Source organism: Plodia interpunctella, chromosome 2 (assembly GCF_027563975.2).
Source record: "Plodia interpunctella isolate USDA-ARS_2022_Savannah chromosome 2, ilPloInte3.2, whole genome shotgun sequence".
Taxonomy (NCBI): Eukaryota; Metazoa; Arthropoda; class Insecta; order Lepidoptera; family Pyralidae; genus Plodia; species Plodia interpunctella.
In genome coordinates this window covers 4,893,263-4,915,281 of record NC_071295.1, presented here as the reverse complement: position 1 = coordinate 4,915,281, position 22,019 = coordinate 4,893,263, and the positions used below count along the sequence as shown (strand labels likewise).

The 22,019-nt window shown below is 34.2% G+C and overlaps 2 protein-coding genes across 2 annotated transcripts in view; one reads left to right on the top strand and one right to left on the bottom strand.

Moving 5' to 3' along the window:
• Positions 1 to 1,495: 1,495 nt before the first annotated feature.
• LOC128676681 (uncharacterized) lies at positions 1,496 to 20,765 on the top strand. Its single transcript, XM_053756956.1, has 5 exons — positions 1,496 to 1,751; positions 16,372 to 16,594; positions 16,744 to 19,680; positions 19,876 to 19,993; positions 20,210 to 20,765. The coding sequence occupies exons 2-5, from the start codon at positions 16,420 to 16,422 to the stop codon at positions 20,271 to 20,273; spliced, it is 3,294 nt and encodes a 1,097-aa protein (XP_053612931.1). The 5' UTR covers positions 1,496 to 1,751; positions 16,372 to 16,419; the 3' UTR covers positions 20,274 to 20,765.
• A 743-nt stretch (positions 20,766 to 21,508) lies between these two features.
• LOC128676672 (dynein axonemal heavy chain 8) overlaps positions 21,509 to 22,019 on the bottom strand; it is a 31,682-nt gene continuing 31,171 nt past the window's right edge. The window contains exon 89 of the mRNA XM_053756945.2: positions 21,509 to 21,780. Within this exon, the coding sequence (XP_053612920.1) occupies positions 21,655 to 21,780 (126 nt within the window). The 3' untranslated portion in view covers positions 21,509 to 21,654. The remainder of the gene's footprint in view (positions 21,781 to 22,019) is intronic.

Here is a 22,019-nt window from a genome sequence, read left to right as displayed (position 1 = left end):
GATAACTTAAGTTTTTATCATGTATCAGTTTGATGTAGAAAGCATGTCTTCCCTTGTATTTTTTTACACTTATATTACTATGATATTTCGGTAAATAGGTATCCCCATTTAAATTTTTTAGAAAGAGTAAAAAGATCTGTAAACAACATATAGTTTATATGTTTCATTCATTCATTCCTTTTCTCCTATATACCTATCCCCATGCGCTTCAAAAATATTGTAACACGAACCTTAGGTACCTATACGATATCTGCGCGGTGGTCGCTAGGCGGCCATGATTGTTGATTTATATGATATGCATCAAGTTTTACTGTAAAATATGATTATTCATCTGTCATTCATTTGGTTAATATGCTAAATAGTGCTTGCAAAAATAACTAACAGCGTTAAATTATACACAACTTTTAAAATTATTAAATAAACAATGAAAGGTAAATTGAAATGGCAAAATATTGCAAGGCCGCGTGGGCGCCGAAGGTAAATGCTTCTTAATATTCACTCACACCATTACTAATACTAATGAAAACAAAATGATTGCCTATTCGCGGACTTAATTAATGATTCACTTGTTGAACGGATCACTGTTAGGTATTATTAATTAGGTTGTAATTGATTTATTATATTTTATTATTAATTTTTTTTTACACTATCCGTACATACGTGACAATAGTCTGACAATAATTAAGAATGTTGAAGCCTGTGCAGTGTGGAAAATAAATAGTGGGAAAGTAAACCCTAGGCTCCAACGCTTTGAGGCTGAAGAAGAAACCGGAAAATCGCTCAGATGAGAGAGAAAGAGAGAGAATAAATTGTATAATAATAAATCTATAAAACACCAACTTGTTATTTGTAATGTAAGAGGCTACGAACGCAACTCAGCATTATTCGAGTCACGCTAGTCCCCTAGCATTTAGTAATGCGCATAAATATATTTGTTTTAATATTTATGCGATTAGGATAGGACGCCAGTTAAATAAAGGAAGACGTAAATAATAACGGCAAAAGCTATTAATTACTTTCCATAGACAACGCGGTGTGCTTATCAGTGCGCGAGAATTGGCTCGAACTTGATTGAAGCAGGGAAATTGCCTAGCTTCTTGAGTTAGCGCTTCTTAATAACCCACAGCAATAAAGACGTGATCATGCAATTTGGGGCTTCATGCAATAATTTTCATATATGCGTGAATACGTAAGATGATGCGTCCATTTTAGGTGTTCGAATCATTATACATAATTTGATTTAGAATTCCTCAAAAATTCGCCGTAATTTCCTCAATTCCAAAAAGAAATTCTGCAAGAATTTTTCCAGCTCTTAACCCAAACGCAAAGAGTACAATTCTTTCGTAGCACCTATTTCTGTATTCTCATTCCCAAAACACTGTGCTATTTCGGGAGGAGACGGAATGAATGGGTGCACTTGTCGCAAGACGCGATATTTCGGCTTATCATTTGAGAATTCCGGCGCTCGGCTCCAAAGAGCCTCAGTAGCCAGAGTCTCGCCCATAGCGGTGCGGGCTCAGTCGCGCCGCGCTCTCCGTGGCCTTCGCTCCGCTCACCGCACGACACGAGCTTCACCACTCTTATCAAAACATTCCCGCAGACCAATCGATCCGCACGTCTCTACGCAGTCTGATAACGAACTCGCGTCGTGACTTTGTGACTCCAGTGCTAGTGTTGTGAATGACATGTGATTTTTTTTTGTTACTTACGCCTATTTGGAACACTAGAAATATCACCATCGCAGTTAAGACGTAAGTTGAATGAAGTCATTGCGTTGTATTAAACTTAAGTAATATTTAGATATGTTTATATAGTTAAATTTATAAATTACATAAAAATATGAATTAATATTATAAGTAAACACAGCATCGCGTCCCAAATTAGCTTAACCAAACAATCTAACGAGGAAACGGAAGTATGTATGTACAATATTAAATGAAACATATTACTGTATTACATAAATTTGGTAATAAATGAAAAAAAAACCTTCACAATCGTTTGAAATATTTCGTATAAAAATTACTCATTTAGTGGTAAATAAATAGTGTAATTCCACAGAAATAAACAAAGATTAGTCAAAAGATTTTGTTTGTTAAATCTAGAGCAAATTTTGAAAATTTCAAACTGCAAAGATCGTTAAGTGACCCCTGCAATAATTGGAACGCCACCGGATCAACTAACATTTATGCATTTAATCGGTATGAATATAATATTTATGCAGAAAGCCAGCAGATACCTACCAAAACAACAACAGCTCTATTTTCATCCTAACTCCCGACCCCTGTAACAACAACGCATTTATAACTTTCTTAATAACGGTTCTATATATAAATCGAGCCCAAGTAAATAAACAACCCACGGGTATCTGGGTCAACAAACATCCCCCATATTATTAAATCGTTTTGACGTGTGATCCCAGTTAAAAACGTGACAGATTTTTTAGTAAAAAAAATATTTATAAACTATAGACTTCGCTCTTATGGCCATAGGGTACTTTTTATCTGAAAAATCTTCGAATTGCATCTATTCTAAAATTACCCGTATAGTTATCAAAATCGGTGCAATAAATAAATAAGAAACAAATTTCCTCACTAACATCAAAACCTTCCAATTTATAATATTTACGTGTGGGATGATGGGTTTACGATTTATTCACGAGATTATGAAATGAGAAAAATATCTTCGATTTCGTTAAAACTTCCCTCTAGTTCTTTGTAGATAAAATTTTACTGATTCAAGTCGCAGTATGCTAGCGTAGTGTATTTTTACATTCAAACTCGGATTTGAAAGAGTTCGAGAGAAATGGTTTAAGCAGCTGTTCTTTATCGTATTATGAAACGAACGGTATTACAGCCGTCATCATGTAATTTAAATTAATGGTTATGAAAATAATATGAAGGTTTCTTACAAAATATTAGGCTAGCTTCTTAAAGAAACTGAAAATATATAGTGAAGAAAAAGCCATGATGAATTTTTAAAACTTCAATTATTCTGCGAATAATTTTGGAATTCAGTCATGGGAGCACGTCATATCTCCATATTTTGTTAATACTATAACTAAAATGGTAATGGTATCAAATACACAGTACAAAATTCATCAACTTACTAAATTCACTTTAATTCTTTAAAATACGTAAAATACTTAAAATGGTTTACTATTTCTGGTAACATCTTCAACTTATTTATTTTATTATTTGAGGTGTGGTTTGCTATATAGGCCTAATGAATGTCTACCTCCACCTCAGGTCCTTGATAAATGTTATTATAATTTGAACGATTTTTTTAATGATAGATTAAGATAAAAATTTAGTTAATGTAATTACTTTTATTTATTTGATTTTGTTTTGTGGGATAGCATGCTCTCCATTTCAATTTGTATACCCGTGGACGGTGCTACATGTAGGATTAAGTTTTTCTTTTAACACCACATTGTAAAAAAAATGTAAACTTTTGCAAATAAATAATCTTTGTCTTTTTATTTTTATCATTCTGAGAGCTTAGAGAGCTACATAGATAAGACGAAGAACTTTTTACATGAGTATAGTGAACAGCTCAAATACCTACCCAAATTCAATGAAAACTCATCTTTATTGCCCCGATATACAGGTCCATACAGCTGAACTCGATATTTGATTATTCTTGTAGCCATGATAGAAATTGTTTGTAAATATAAAAATATTCCTTGGTATGAAAATATAAAAAAAATAAAAATAGCGTTGTCTTTAAGCCGTACGCACAGTAATTTTGCTATTAACTGCTAACCGCTAAATTCAAGGTTAACTACAAACTCCAGTAGCGCAATTACATAAATTCAAACCACTTAAACTTGGAGAATATATATTTTTTATTATAAAAAAGCCATCATTGACCCTATGCAAATTCCAATGAGCCATCTCCTACATATTATCAGCAATTAAAACTATATAAATTTGTATATTTCAAAATTTGAACATTGGTACAAAATAATTTATGGCACGATAAAACCTGGGGAAGTATAAACGCGCAGCGCGTATATTTTTTTGAACGACATTAAAACACCACGTTATACTTAACCATCGGTCTAAGCCGAGATAAGATGAGAATATGTTTTTATACGAGATGGATGAGACAGAAGAAGCTCATTGAGAGCGGCTGTTGTTTGCGCCCGCGCATATGCGACCTGGATGCCACCAGACCGTCCCGTGCATTAATCTGGTTAAATCATCTACACACGCTGTAATTAACATCTGTTTGTTTCAAAATTCAATCTCATTGCACTCGATAAATGATAATTAGAGTACAACTGATTTTATTAAATGTTGTTGGCTTTTACTAACTATTGGACTGTATGCTTAAGAGTCTTATTAATCCATCTCAATTCATTTATTTGGCTTTCTTCTTCCACTTCAATATTTTGGCGAATTGGATTGAGCTGATTTTTGATATGTTCTCGTTGAAGAGCTGGAATAGCTATATAATAAGCTATTTTTTATTTTTTTCCTTTAAGAGACAAATATTTTTTTACACTAGCTTGTAAGATTTGTAACTAGCACGATATGGTTTTTGACAGAAAGTTATTATTATTAAAAATATTTTTATCTCATAAAATAAAAAACATAAAGAATGGTTGACTGGTAGAAAATGCTATATTTAGTACATTTCAGTGACATTTAATGTTGGTTACCTTAAGTTTGGTTTACATACAAAACCAGATAATGGTTTTGAATTACAAAAACAGCTATAAAATCGACGATTATTATAAAAACTTTACTACTACAATAAGTGCAGACTTTAGTTAATATAATATTCACTTACGCATCGCCCATCTAATTACACCTCTTCGAATAATTACATAATGAGAGACCGTGGAAGAACCGTTGAAGTATCTTAAAAATATATATTTTTTTAAATTAGGCACCCAACTGGTTCTGCGTAACTCCGGAAGCAAACAGGTTCCACACACGAGATAACTATTAATTGAAATTTTAATTTTTACTAATGAAATAAAGATTGAACTGCCATCTGCGGTTTTTTCAGTGCTTGTTACGTGGATTGAGTAACAGCTTTCACTCAATTTAACTAGTAACTAGTTATTACAAGGCAACACGCAACACTTTTTAGGTAATACAATTTGTTGCTCGCGTCCTGCCGATTACATTGTAATTTCAGTTCATAGAGGCACATGCATAATTTTGATGCGCCTAATTACTTTAACTATGTAACCAAATATTGCTTGTGTTCTTCGTGTTAACAAGTAATATTGTCGAGCTGTAAAAAATACGATGAATAATTCAATTAGAATTGAATCCAACCATTGTGGCGCCAATCCAAAATGATTAAATTGATAACCAACTCTAAACTTTAGGTTCTTATTAGGTTATTGATCTATCTTACACAGATTTATTCACAAATCGGCATAAAATACTAGCATTGATCATTATGATGACTCATATGTAACGCCTTTTGAAGATTTTTATGATTAAGATGTCGTGTTCGCGGACCATGACCAATATTCTTGAGATTGCACTAATTGGCAAATTCTCATCTCTTCGGACACATATAAAACCAATCTGAAGAGCAAGTTCCGGATACATGCTTCCTAAGAAAGGAAAAGCAACATGGCGTGGTTATTTCTAATACATTTTACAGAATGGCATGTGATGTTATAGAAATTTTGTATTAAATTAACCGTGTAGTTATATGAGGCAGGTGTTCTGAGATTGGACCAGCCAAGCAGTCGCAACTTACGGAGATCAAACGAGAATATTTTCACTCTACCACAAAATTATTAGTTTTATGCTAAAAAGTAATCGTAAATATCTTTGGCTATGAAACTGCCGGTTACAATTTGGAGACAGGAAATAGTATAGTTTGTTTTATTGCTGGCTATTAATGTCGCTAGGCCTGACGTGTTTGATTTACTCCGCCTTACGTGGGGTGTAGCATCTCGGCGGCTATTTCTACACCTCCAAAGGCATCTCTCATTAGGGTCATCGACCCTCACTTATCTCTTACATAAAACTGAAATCATAAGTAACAATAGAGAAACATCATTGCCTTATTCCGGTAATAGGAAAAACAATTTCGCAGCGACAAAAAATAACCCTTCTTTTGAAAGAGATGGTCGTTTACAAATTGTTGTCGTATTGTTCTCATTGTTTACTTTCTAAATGGAGTCTTTGTGATGGTGTTAAGTTTTATTGAGGTGTGTTTTGTTGTGGATCGTAAACCGGCACTGGGTTGTGTGGGTGCGTGAGGAGCATTTCTTGTGAATGACGGCGTCCGCCCACGGGCGATGCGCGTGCGCCTCCCGCCCGCCCACGTGTGTGTAAATTATCTCTCTAACTGTACAAGCGACAAATTACCCATGTTACATAATAACTAGCCTTTTAACTTAATCACTTTGTGACATACAGTATTTTATGGCTTTTATTACGCAGCTATAAGGATTCTGTTTATGCATATATCAAAACACGCGTGTATTGTTACTATCCTATACCATTATCATAAAAGCTAAATTCAAAGATTATATTAACATATCGATTTTTATCCAAACTGGTTAAAAATATTAACACCATAAATAATGGATATAATACACATAAATGGTAATACACCATAAATCAAGGAACTATACTCGTATGAAAATATTGACAAGTGATTTCTCCCAAAGAGGTAAAGTAAATAGAGACAGTATGGTGTGTCCTCCACCAAACAATAAAAATCAGCCATCTTGTGTTGCGTTACATGATTTTGATCGTAATTTCGATGGGCAGATAACAATGTACTATTTTGTAATAAAGATCACTTGTAGTTAATAAGCTTGTTTATTTCTTCTCATAAAGGGATCTATGAAATTCAATACCGTAGTCGGTTGGGTGCCTTCAACAAGGTGATCTAGATCTATCAGTACTGATTCTTCTGTCTGACATGCATTTCTGCTATATAGCATAATCTAACTTTAACACCGCACTTCACAGCGAGTAACTTTATAATTATTTTTTCTGCTGCAAATTATTTTTCGTGTCCTATGGTCACCCTACATGAAGTCTCTGCTCCGCAGATTAACGGACAACCACTAATTATTTACAAACTGTATACACTTCTAAGAATATTGCTAAAATAATAGTATCCCTAACTAAGAAATATTTTTCACTAATCTACTTGAATAGCTGAGTCATAAAATTACTGGTTATACGGTTTATGTATGAATATTTCCTGTAAATAACAGTCGCACAAATGATTTGAAACGAACTTTGTAAAAACATGTGATTGATAGGAAAATGTAGCAAAATGTACCAAAATGTTTATAGGTAACTGTCCGCGGAACCATCAACCAGAAATTTCACTATTTTCCAAATCTTCTAAAAAGTATAAATTGAAAATTTATCAACATTTTCATTATATATATTATTATTTTTTAACAAACCACAACAATATCATCAATCAAAAATCATCCACTTAATCTGCTCTATTCTATTAATTTCTTCGATTTTCGATTTAATTAAATAACTAGCAAGCCAACCTCTCTTTTACATTGTAAGGATGCTTCTTCAATTGTTTTATTGGTTTGAAGACGTGTCATATCCTCACATTGAATTTCTTGGTTAGGGTTTTGTAGTAATATTGCTGAAAACATATTATTGAACGAAATACAATATAGTGAAACTTGGATAAGTAGAACAGTTATTTTGTTCCATTAAAGAAGTTTTTCATTTATATTGATTAATATTATTTCTAATGCAATAACTCTTTGAATGAAACTTAATGCCTACTAACGATCTTTACCCGAATAACCAGTGGGATAGCATGATATGGTACCCAATCACATCTTTTGGTTTTTGTGCAAAGTTCCGTGTATAATAATAGTAGTAGTTGTGGTCGAAGACTCCCGACACACATCCAACATATTACAACCATTACAACATATAGGTATAGACATGCATTGAAGATTAGGAAAAACTATATGTATTTTCCACGAAAAAAGAGAATTTACAAGCTTTTTTTTTTTCAAGGCCAATCAAGACAGAAAAAATGCAGCATTGCTATACCAAATGCCCATAATGCCCGTCACACACGGAACAAGTACTGCTTTTTTTACCCCAAAACAGACGTTATTAACGTCTCGATGGCGCCCCAAACTACCTGTCGCGCGCAGCAAAATATACCCCTCTTGAGATTGGCCTTATTAGATCCCTACCATATAGTAAGGGAGCTCTGTAAGTTTACTTGGGTTGTACATCGAACGTCGTTCTAGGGACACACATACATAAAAAATGTTGAACGCTTAAAATCAACATATTTTACCGTAGTTGTTGTCGCTGATCGTCTTATTGGATTTTAAACATTAGATGAAAGAAAGAAAGAAAATGTGTTCTGTATAGAGTTTTATTGATGGGTGTAAACTTGCAGAAATCGGTGCAGTGCGGTCTGGATTTTTTTAAAGGAAATAAAGAAAGTATTGGATTACGAATAGTTACAAAACCGTCAGATTGCATTATTCTGGCGATTTTTATACTATTTTTTAATATACTGGCGAGCTTATACTATATTACGGAAGGATTCAATAAGGGTGAAAGATATTACTACTTATGTTAACATGACGCGATCGAGCAAATACAAGAATCACGTCTTGGGCCCCTACTAATACTCGATAAAGAGTACAGTCAAGAAATAACTTTCATCACGTTCAGTAATAGCCAAGTTGTACAGTCAACTACACTGTACAGCGTTAGTAAGGTCTCGTTCGCATGAGAGTTAAAAAGCATCTGACATTAGCGTTTTTAAAACGCTTCCGACATTAGTGACTTTCAACGTTTCGATCCATTATTGTACAATACTGTGTTTAAAATACCCCACAATGTGATACAAAAAATTATTTGTATAGGTAGACGTGCTGGTGAATGTCTGCGAGGCAATCTGGAATATATCCGTTTGTTTGTGTCTGTTTTTAGTTTACCTTCCCGCGTTTTTAATGCACAGCTAACATTATAGTGGTGCCTTGAATAGGAACCGTGACCGCTGCAAATACACTTACTTACATTTCTAACATAAACTAAAATTACAAAGTACTATGCATTTTAGAAGTTTAAAAAACATTTTCAAGCCCCAGATAGATCGCAATTCGCGATTTCACTCGGATAACTACATTATTCTACGTCCATACAACCTGTGTCTTGCGTCTCGCGGTTTTCGCATCGCGAATCTATTTTGGGCTTGAGACCCAGTACTGACAATTTGCCTGTCATGCAATGACCTCAACTTTGCCGGTCCATTAGATAGTAGGAACGCGGCCCTATTTGGGCTATTGTCCTACGGTAGATAGCGATAAAACAATATCTACGTGATGGTATTTTTATGTTTCCGATCCCTTGACACCACAAGCATTTTGATGCAAAACTTTGTTAAGCCCGGTTTCCACCAGAGCGGAGGAGCGGAGAGATATTATTTTATTCCACATAAAATTCTTAATTAAAATTGATTCCTATTTAATTTGATGTCAGGGAACATTATCCAATGCGCATTTTAAGCATTTATTTTCTCGTGTGTTTCGTTTCATCGTTCCCCAAAACGGTGATTACGCCGATGTCAAAGCTATTAGGTAACCTGTGGTCAAGATCAGAAATGATACACGATTACAATCCGTAACTGGATTGTAATATCATAGGTCAAGTGCAGCGTAATTATTTATCACAAGGTCAGTAACTTACGTGGCCAGAGCGTTTTTTACCCCAAAAGTACGTAAATTGAATAGGTATAAGGGAAACGAAATAATTCAGGCCGACCATACTGTACTACCGCCTCCATGTGCACTGGTATGAGGTGAGTCACGAGCTGCATTTAACTCTGTTTACAAGTACATTACTGCGTATACGCATGGTATAAGCACACTACGCGTCATGTTACTTCATAAGATACAGAAATACGGACTTGAATGCGAACTTATAGGACTTTAGGATAAAACAGCAGTCTTTTTGCAATTGCAGGGTTTCTCTTTAATTATATTTCCACTAAATATGAAAAAGGCATAAATGTTTGAGGCAAGACTACTATCTCCCCATATCAATCAATACTTAACGTATATCATATTCTTTACCCATAAAAATGTATTATACAAAACTAAAAATTTAGATACTAGTCGAGAATGTAAGAATCGCTAGATTCGTAGAAGGCACATTGGCGTGAGACCGCCATTAGTCCGCGGTGCAGACACCTGCTCTCGATGTCAATGGCCGTCAAGCAGTCATCGCCTCACAGCACCAAGGATACACTTAATTGCCCAGGACATCAGATCTATTTAAATTATGAGCGATATAAAACTTTCTTTTGCTGCAGATATTTAATTATATATCTGTTATTTGTTGAAGAACGTAGAACAATTGACTTGTGTTATTTATGCCACACGATGTAAAATTAAGATTGTGGCGAATCAAACAAAAGATGGTGCCAATTTTAAAGACGATGAGCAAAAATCACACCTTTTTGAGATTAAAGCATTACATACACACAGTACCTAGTAGTAGTTGTAACTAAAAGGAAAGAGACTACATTTTATCCTAAATTGCGATACATCAATTCTTTGAGGCATCTGACTGTGTCTGAAGTCTATAATGTAGATGGCTAAATATTTATCGAATTCTTACATCGTTTTGCAATCATAAATATTTTAGTGAGTACGCAATGACCATAACTTCACAAAGGCCCTTTTCAAGAACAATTACGCATGTCATGCTTCGCAATTGGCTAACTGTGAATTTTAATTAAGTTGTCAAGACCGCACAATATTCAAGTTTATTTTTTATTTTGTTTATTTTAAGAACCGTCTAAAAATGAAAATATCTAATAAAATTATGTCGCATATCACCTAATTAATTAAACGGTATTTAGGCAAATACTGGATATCCATTCAGATTAATTACATGTCGTCATCTTTGTAAAAATATTTTTAAGACGGCTACCTAAGTAACATTAAGGTAATGAAGTTTTTAGTAAATTAATTATGTAAATAAATAAACTACACACAGAAAACAATCAATGCCTCAATTAAGCTGTATAACATTGTGTTAATGTTTATATTGTTATGATGTTATATTTATTTATTTTCATTGCAACGGAACATTAAAATAGTACTAAATCGAAAGTATTATTAAGTAATTTCCGTTTCAATAAATGAAATTAAAAAATATAAGTAAATATCCAGAAGCCGTTTAAAGCTCGTAATAATTACGGTGTCAAGTCCTGTCAGTTATCTACGTGTCTCCACAGTGGCGCCAATGGGAAAAAGTTAATTGCCAACGTAAACAAATCAGGTACAAGAATGGCTCCCTGGCATCCGTGCCCGCTAGGAATCTTAAGTGGTTGGTAATCTAGGCATATTCCAGCCATTCCGCTGAGGCAACATTTGTCGCATTAGTCAGAAAGACTTGGATGCACCAACTGCCTTGAATTACCTTCTAATCGTCCATCTAATGATGAGCATTGCGGCATAAAGCATTTGTAAAATACTCCTCTATTTCACATTAACTGTTACGAAACCAAAAAATGAATTTATTTTATTTTAAATCTCTCTCTCTCTCTCTCTCTCTCTCTCTCTCTCTCATCTTCGCTTGTTCCTGGTTACATTTAGAGCTGAGAACAGGGATCGCGTAAAATTAATAACCATTACATTTTGAAGATTTGGCTATGATTCTACCACCGTCTACCCTCTTTGACTGTTTTAATGCTATCAGCTGTTTAGGTTATGTGTCCCTGTCGCTTTGTTCGACATCCACGGGAGGATATAGAGTGGTCCTATTCAGGACTCGTCACTTTTATTTATTTTAAATTATTTATTTGTATTACAATATTTACTGTTATTTAAATTATTGCAAGTCTATTATGACTTATTTAATCGAATTATTATGACGACCTTGGTGACGCAGTAGTAAAGTGCTTGCCTCTAAACTCCGAGAGGTCCCGGGTTCGATCCCCGGTGGGATCATGATGGAAAATTATCTTTTTCTGATTGGCCCGGGTCTTAGATGTTTAACTATATATGTATTTGTTATAAAATATAGTATCGTTGAGTTAATATCCATCCATCCTCCATCCAACACAAGTGTCCTAATATAGTGTCACTGGCGCGGCTCTTAGTGTTCTTTCGTCTTACTTAGATAATACACAATACACAGAGTAGAAATTAACAAAACAACTTCCGATAGTGCACCTGTTCACATAGGCGTATCTCAAGGCTCCATTATCGGTCCTTTTTTATTTTTGGTTTATATAAACGACCTCCCATGCCTTGCCCAACATTTATGCGAAGTAGTTCTATTTGCGGACGATACATCCTTATTATTTAAAGTCGATAGAAAAAGTGACAACTATAACTTTATAAGTTATAGCATGTCGGTAGTGCTTAACTGGTTTACAACCAACAACCTAGCTCTAAATACACAGAAGACAAAATGTAATAAATTCTCTCTCTTAAATAACTCGCACAAAAAGGTATAACCATTAACAGTAAATGGTAAAGCTCTAGAATGGATACATAGTACTAAATTCCTGGGCATCACTGTGGACGACAAATTAAAGTGGGATAAACATATTGAAATCACAGCCAAAAAAACTTAGTACGGCAGCTTTTACAGTGAGAAGGATCAGACAGTGTACGAACATAGATACAGCTAGATACAGCAGATAGAGTTGTGTATTTCTTCTACTTTCATAGCATTATTTCCTACGGACTATTGGTTTGGGGTAATGCAGCTGAGATAGGAAAAAATTTTGTATTACAGAAAAGAGCTTTATTTATGGATTAAAACCTCGAGATTCTTTTCAAGAACTCTTCAAGTCAATTAACATCCTCACTGTTGTATCTCAATATATCTTTGATGTGCTTATTATTGTGAAATCAAATTTACATTTATATAAAAAATTAAATGAAGTAAATAGTGTAAACACTCGAAATAAGCACAAACTTTGTATGAACAGATTCAGGCTTAAAAAGGTTCGGCTGTCTTTCGTGGGTCAACGTGTAAAATTATTCAATAACTCCCTGCAGAGGCTATTAATCTGCCAATGAAAAAATGTAAAACTTATATTAAGAAAAATGTAATGGATAAAGTGTATTACACAATTAACGCCTATTTGACTGATAAAAACGCATGGATCCTCCCGACAACTTTGCCACTCCACACATGATCTCCTAATTTTTATTTTACTGTTTTTTATTATTTTATTCATAATTTTTATTTTATTATAATAATTAATATATTGTGACATTTAAATTTTATTTGTAAAACATGTATGTGATTTTTGATCTTCAAGTGTCTGAATTATACTTCTAATTCGACGAATAAGATTTGTAATTATTAAATCATGGGAATCGAGTGTGTCACGCTCACTCAAATGGTCAATCTGGTAGTGGCGTCGTGGGCCGGGTCGTGAGGTTCCCTGTATTATGGTTGAGCTACGCAATGGCTGTCCCATGCGTCAACTCGTGAACGGGTGCTGCCAGAGGGAACTGGTCATCTTGTTTCTCATATATTTTTATGTAAGTTAATTGTGTTTCACATTATTATAATCAGCACTATTATTATAATCAGCACGATATATATTATAATCAGCACTCGAATCACAATCATAACCTGTTTTGATATACCTTTTGACTATGTACATGATGTACTTTTATATATTATTAGAAAAATACATTGTAAGAAACAATAATGGTAAGCCGATCTGGCATGACAGGGACCAACACTGTTCAAATGAGTTTCTTTCGGCATTTCTTCTCAGCAGTGTTCGTTCCGAAATGCCAGTAGTTTGCAGCTTGTGAGAAATAACTATAAATATAAAAATTGACGAGAAAAAGTGCATGTGAAGGTCTAATTTCTGAATACATTTATTCATTTTGATTTGAATTGAATTTGAATCTAATATATTTATTTATTTATTAAACTCAATTTAATAGACCTATGAAAGTATATTAATAAAATCAATAACTTCATAAACAAGGATCATGTGCCGATTAATGTAATCTTCCTCAGTATATTATTATGAGACATGGCCTTTAAAGCTAATCTTAAATGATTTTATTGAAAATGTTATTAATTTAAATTACCGCAGAAGATCCGCCACGTTTATAGCTCTATTTATTATAGTCTTATCAACATACCAGTTTTATTTTGTTCACAAACCGGTACTGTAGTACGACGATATTTTAATGTAAGTGGTCTAATGATATTATGATATCTAACTATAACAAAGTTACTTCCAAAACAAAAGGGAATTTTGTATTTTAATCTAGTAACGATCATCATCATCCGCATACCCTTATCCCACTTTATGGATACATAAATTTAACTGTGTACTAAAATCTATCGATAAATGCTTAATTGATTTCTTAACTTGCTCTTTATATAGGACTCAATATGCAATCTCCTCACTTTGTTTTTTTCTAAACTTGAGATTAGCTTAGATCGATTTTTCATGTCTAGATGACATTTAAAAATATAATTACTTTTATTTATAACCATTACAGAGTGTCCAGATTACAATTAAAAAGTACATATTTAAATATTAAAATGTTATCAACAAAATTATCATATTCTCATTTAAGTATTTCTTTTAAAATTTATTAAAATATTATTCAACAAGCTCGCAAAATAATGCAGGTGCTTAGCATGATTCCATAGACTATAGATAACCGTGAAGTGGCAACGTCCGCCGGAAGTTGCCGCTTCCTCAAACTTGATGAGATATTCACATCACAACTACAACACTATTTCTATTCTGCTGACTAAAAGTTTTATAACAAAAATATTATTACGACTATTGCAAACTTTGAAAGAAGTATACTTATTTTTATTTAATTTTTAAAGTACCACCACTGAGCACCACCATTTTTGCCATTTTCTGTTTAATCCTAGGTTTGACTGACAGAAAATGCATTATGGTATTATGTCCGCATTGCTATCTTTTTAAGTTGGGCAACAAATAACAAACTCAATTTTCAATTATCGTAAATCATAGTACAATATTTCCGCGCTATAATAATATAATTTTTGGCAGTCATCCAATTGATAAGCATTATACTCTTTAAATTATGTACATAAACCGATTCGTCTCATCGTTTTCTTCCCTTTGATTGACGTTATTAAACCTGTAATTCAGTGCTGCTATTTGCGATAAGAATTACGTTTAATCGTTAACATTTCCTGCAATGAGGCACGATAAATTAAATTGAGAGCTTCCTAAGTGCGTACGTTTACCTGCTGTCGCATCTGTACCACGGGGCGGTCAACGCCGACGTGCCGACGCCGAAAACATTGCATTGCATAGTTTGTATGAGTGCTTTTATTATTATTGAGTAACCAGCAATGTATGCAAATTTCGTCAATGTTCGGCGAACTTTTCCACGATAGTGTGAAGACGGCTTAAGGTGGCGCTTCCTGCTCGCTAACGCCACCATCACATTTTTACTATAATACTTACAGATATAAAAACATATAATACACAGGTAGCGTGCTCTTTCTTAAACAAAGATTATTTCCACGGGTGTCGGAAATTACAAACGATACGAATAACCGATTATTTATTACTTTCTACCAAAACTTTAATATGTATCACAATGTGCAGCTTTCGTTGCGCAAACGACTATCAATGATCGATATTTCGGAGGTACAGTTATTGAATATCACATAATAATCAAGATTACACTATTTTCCATGTCGTACATTTTATAAAACATACTGGGAAAGTATCACTGCCAAGCTTTTAATTGGGCCGAAATAAAATGTATCACCTGCAACCATAGATCTACAAAAAAATGCCTACAACATTACCAAAACCCATTCGTCCATATATTTACATGCTTTACGCCACAGATTTATACTCGTACTCGTACTATACACTCTGCGTAATATCAGTAGTAGTTGCTTCAATAATGACAGTTATAACTATGGACATAATCCTGTGGCCTGGGATCCATAACTGGTTGGGTTAGCATCCAGCTATTAGAGGGACGTCTAAGCCGTGGATTTCCGGCGATCCCGTCCAACCACTACTATCCACTCTAGCCATTTATGATGAGTCACTCCAACTTGACCGGAGAAGCGACTAAGCTATTTTTATAATGACGGTACCTACGTCAATCATGCACTAGTCATAATAGTGTAATCATAACCACAAAAGTATCTACATCCTCTGAGTCCTGTGGTTATTAAGTCTCTAAAGCTTTCAAATCTAAATCCTGTTATAAGTTTTAATTGTACTCAAGACACAATCGCGCCAGAGCATAACCCGGTAAAGATTCCAATTTCATGATTTTGAATTGATTTTCAAATAAGTTATTCTGGTCAATAATGATTTTTGCATGCAGACAACAAATCTGAAAAACAAATATTTCTTCTTCAGATTAGCAGACGCGTGCGGCGTGGCGCGATGGATGCGTGAACGGTCATCATGCGCCTCTTCCGCGGGCCGAAGCGCAGGGAAGTGACCGCGCCGCTAGCCGCCGCGACGCCGTCTCCTCGACGAGACGCCGCCGGCGTCGCCCCGCCGCACCCCTCAGATTTCACAATCGTCACAGCTCTTCCTGCCATGGTCATGGAAGACGACGTGCGGGAGATGAAGAAAGGTATCATTTTAACCCCTTTTTTGAATGCTTTCTCCAGCATCACCATAACTACAATGTATTTTAAATTCAATTAGTGGACTAACAACCAGATTGACGAATTGATTGTCAAGAATTAAAATGATATGAAAAATAAATTCTTTTATTTTCAGTTTTTACAACGTGGGGTCGCCGCATGGGAAAAAAGCTAGACATGCTTAAAAAGCCAGAAACCAAGGAGGCATCAGAGTCGAGCCCGGCTACTGAGGTTGTCAATGAAGATAATTCTGCAGTAATAAATGGACACTATAAGAAGAAACAACACTGGAAAATGGGTCGAAGCAGTTCGGATTCTACATCTTTAAGAAGAGATCCTGACACGGACTCGATTAGAAGTGGATCAAGAGATCGATCTCCAAGTCCTTTCAAATCCTTTTTCCACAGAATGGGTTCAACTGGAATGTTAAATTCAAACAAATCTCAATCTCTAAATACTCAAAAAAATAACGAATCATATCCTGTTGCAAATGGACCTTCACTTTACCGTAGCTGCTCCACATCACATCTTTCAACATACGTAAAAGCTGATGATCCATCTGATGATATAGATTTACAAAATGCCGTTAATGAAACAAAAAATTCTCCAACAAAACACAATAATAACCTGACTTCCGATGAGACACTAGTAACATCCTCAACCAAGGCTATTAGTTGTGATAACATTCCAAATCTAGATGTTCAAAGTAATAGCACTAGTAAAAAGCCAAATTTTCCATATGCTTTTCTTAGATCAAAATTATCTGTGCTGCCAGAAGAAAATAGCTTGGCTTCACAACAAAGAACGAATAGCGTTAGGCAAAGTTTTTCAGAAAGAATAGACCGAAAATCACCAAAGATACGGAGAGAAAGATTATATTTACCCAATTCGCGATCTGAAGAAAGATATCAAAGCAGTGACAGTATATCTTTCTACGAAGAAAATATGCTCATAAATAGTGCATTAAGAAATGATTACGATTTTGCAAGAAGTTCCTTAAGGAGTATCAATGAGATAGATAGCAACATGTATTCTTCGAGACGCAATGAAGAAATGCCTCGAAGATCTTCAATGATTTCTCAACGAGCTCCATTTGACTATGATCCAATGCTCATCCCTCGAAACCGTAACAGTCTTCCAGTGTATGAATATAATTCAGTTCTAGGATCGGTAAGGGATTTAAAAACAGAGTTGACCTCTTCCTCTCATAGCATACATCATGGACCCGAAACAGAAGTTCTTCAGGCTCATCGGCTAAGTAATTATGTTAGCTCCAACGAGTCTGGGTACGACAGTGATGGGCGTCCAACCGATGAACACACTAATCATTCGCCACCAGGATATTCTAACCATTTATCTTCGAATTCATTAAGGACAGAATGTCTTAATCATTTAGATAATCACAGCAACTTTTCAAGACAGTTTAGTTTGAACCAGAAAATAAATGTAAGCAGAATACAAATTCCTGCTCGGAGAAGTTCAACACCTTGTGCTCTATTTCCGGTAGAAAACAGGACACCCGTAAACTATGAAATCGATAGCAGAGATACTAATAAACGGGTCGATATTCCTGTTAATTCACAAATGTTTAAACACAACGATGGCAAACCACCGCCTTTACCAAAGAAGACTGTTAATAAAAAAGCGCCTTACATTTACAAAACAATAACATTAGATGAACGAGTCCAAACAAGAAAAATAAAATTGTTACATTCGCAGTTACTTCCTGTAGAACATTCATCTGCACCAGATATAAACAAAAGAATATTAACATCAGAAACTGAATCTGCATTACACCAAGCAGGCAGTATTGATATATTTGGTCGCGGCCCATGCACCAAAAGGTTTAGAAAGATAAGGTTACTGAAATCGAGGTTAGATGAAAGTCTGGGGGTGTATTTGGCTCAGCATAAAGTTGATTTTGACAACTTGGGTTCAAATTTTGAAGTTAGATATATTGTTGTAAAACTGGACTTCGATGGAATCGCTCACAGAGATGGACGATTAAGAATAGGGGATGAAATAGTTAATGTTAACGGCAGAGTGCTTCGTGGATTATCTTCTTTAAAAGAAGTACAACACATCGTAAACTCTTGCTCGACTGAAGCTACAGTAGAAGACGGCGCTTTGTTCCAAAGATATCAAGTTGATCTAGTAATGGCACATGATGAAATTACGCCGATCTCTCTAAGTCGTATAATAAGTAGCCAAACTTGTGAGCAAAACTCGGTTTCTACAGCACCCAAGCCAACCAATATACCCCCTGATATAATATCCGAAACAGTTCATAAACCTTCGACTTCCAATCAAATAACTATTGAAACCCATTTTCCTAGTAATCATCACTCAAATAATATACTCTTTGCCAGTGAGCATGAAAACAATCAAATGACGTACAAAGTAAATCCATCAAGAATAGAAACACATAACATGTGTGAAGTGGGAATACAAGTAAATCACGACCCCATTAATTCGAGCCAAAAAAGCGACGATGAAAAGTTACTAGAGAGACATTCTTATCACCAAGCTTCATCATCTCTGCATAATATAACAAATATTGAAATTTCAATGCGATCGTCACCAGCACCTAGAAATAGCAATGAAAATAATTACAGACCTATATCATTACATAATTCAAGACCGCCACCTGTTCCAGGACAATACTCAAATGATAACACTGTTAATGAAATTAAAGAGAATGCACCCCATTACATAAAGCACGTTCCACGACTATACCAAAATAGATCTTTCGAAAGTATACCAGAACAATTAAGAAATAGTAGTCGAAGTAGATTTTTCAATAGAGTTGGATCGCAGCGATGTTCACCCAATCATGGTTTACATGTATCACGGCAGCAAGAATATAATGCACTTCATCGTGAAAATCTACCCGGTGATCATCATTACGCGCACACTTTGATGAACAGAGTGGAGTTTTGGAAAGGACCGGGTCATAAAAGTCTAGGGTTCAGCATTGTAGGAGGTACCGATTCGCCAAAAGGAAAAATGGGAATATTTGTTAAAACAGTTTTCCCAAATGGACAAGCAGCGGATAAGGGTACTATTTTTGAAGGTACAGATTTTTATTACTTTCTTAAATGTTTTTATTTTATATCTTTTTTTTTCAAATGTAATATTCTCTAATCACTTACTGACAAAATATCTAATACTCCATATGTTATCTAGCATTTAGTTTATCTGTCAGATTACAATATTTTACTTTATCAGAAAGATAAACAGGTCCTTATACTCTTATTTAAAATTTTAGGTGACGAGATCTTGTCAGTGAATAATGTGCCGACACGTGGACTGAGCCATGCTGGGGCCATATCGCTTTTCAAACAAGTTAAAGAAGGGAAAATTGAATTGACGCTTTCAAGACGAAGGTAGGAATTTAAATTCCATTTATATTTTATTATTTTTAATATTCCCAACTCTCAATAATGTCGTTACGTGTAAACAAAGAATGAGCACATTCTGATGATGACTACATTTGAACTACATTTATAGTAACTAAAACCTTTTGAAGTACAGTGTTATTGTATCTTCCAAAAGTACTAGAAACATAATTATTAATTTCTTGAAACTATCCTTATTTTCAGAGCACCTAGGTCCAGATCTGTGGAACCTCTCGGTAACTCCCGTGGAGATGTCAAACGAGATTAAAGCCTACTGAACCCTAAAATCTACTCCAAAGAGATCCCATCAAGTGCAATAATATTCATTGTAACTAACTACTTTGCCAAAGGCGCTTGTATATTTTATGATGATCGTTGCAACAACGAACGACTATTTGAATAAAGTACTATGTTATTGTTATTCATACAGATACATGATACCTATATCTAATAGATTGTGCTTTAATATTAGACATAATTTGCGAAATTACATTATTTTGCTGGTATAACAACGTAAGCATGTATGTTATATAATTGATAACAATATTCTTAATATTTGTTATTTTTGTATATTATTATACTAAGACTGTCTCTAATATAGTTGTACTATAAATAACGTTTTTTATGTTACATTAATAATTGTTATATTCGGTAGGAATGCTAGATCTCGTTGATATCTGTATAACTAGTATCTGTATACTGTATATTCTTGATCTTAGACATATGCAAAATAGATAAGTTCAAAAATCACACATTACAATATCTAGTCTAAAGACTCCCGTAACTTGATGTAGAACAAGTTATAAAGTTATCAGATTAAAAAATATTATAATAAATTGTATTTAAAGATACTTCTTCAAATTTCTATACATTATTCAAGGTCACTTTTATATCAAAATTGCAGAAATTCTAAATCTCTTATTCCCGTGTTCTAAGTCCCTTGGCGCCGTTCCACAAGGTATCTACTGAAATAGTTTAAACTTTTGTCTGACATTTATTATTTGTGACGTGTTTTCCATAGCACTCATCCTATAAGACTGTTAAACTTAATAGACTGGAATCAAATACTTGAAGTTATTAATTCATACCATGCACTGATTACAAAGCATTTATTTTTTTTTTCATTTTAACAAATGATAAATGCTTCCATAAAATTGTGATTAAAATATAAACAAATCAGCGAATACTCCGTCCAGTTAAATTGCTACGGTCAATTATTTTGTACGTATATTGCGCATATGCGCTGAAACTCATTGCAGTTATGTGCAAACCAAATTTTAAAAAATGAAACCATCCATGTTCCGTGCGATATGTTATGCTTAGCTTCAGTATTTAATTGTAATATGTTTGTAAATATAATAATATAAGAAAATCCACTCGGAATACCTCTCGACGCTTGGTATGATTTCTCCAAAAAATTAATAAAAGTATTTAAAAAATAAATTTCGATTTATTTCATTTAAAAATACTACAAATAACAGCAAGAAAAATAAAACATAACGAAATTATCACAATATTACGACTAGGGAGACGAGTTAATGAATTGAATCATTGCCCGTTATAAATTAAAAATATTTACCTGATTATTAAAATATCGAACAAAAGACAAATATCACTTTATCAAACTGATCGATATACTGAGTAAAGATTTATTTGATGTCACACAAAATGGCCACGCCTCTCAGGATCCAGTGGTCGGGGTTCTTGATGGTCGGCAGCCACAAGGGGGTGATGAAAGTCAGTCCTGTACGACAAGGTTTCTTGTACACTGGGCACTGAAAAATAAAATATATATAACTTTATTATTTGTTGTTTAGTAAAATGAAATGTAGCCTTATAACTTATAAAGTTATAAGTTCGCACTTTAATTTATTTTAACTTCAATATATATTTTTATGATGTTTTAACGTTTGTGTTAACTTACGAATTCGTTAACTGTTATCCGCCTTACGTCTTCTACATAATTTTATACAACATATATAAATACCTCTGAATATATTATACCATTGTAAAA

Excerpts from the sequence above, each read along its gene's own strand:
- LOC128676681 (XM_053756956.1), top strand. The coding sequence starts at position 16,420 with ATGCGCCTCTTCCGCGGGCCGAAGCGCAGGGAAGTGACCGCGCCGCTA. Across the intron at positions 16,595-16,743 it reads CGTGCGGGAGATGAAGAAAG|TTTTTACAACGTGGGGTCGC; the intron begins GTATCATTTTAA and ends TTTTATTTTCAG. Across the intron at positions 19,994-20,209 it reads TTGACGCTTTCAAGACGAAG|AGCACCTAGGTCCAGATCTG; the intron begins GTAGGAATTTAA and ends CCTTATTTTCAG.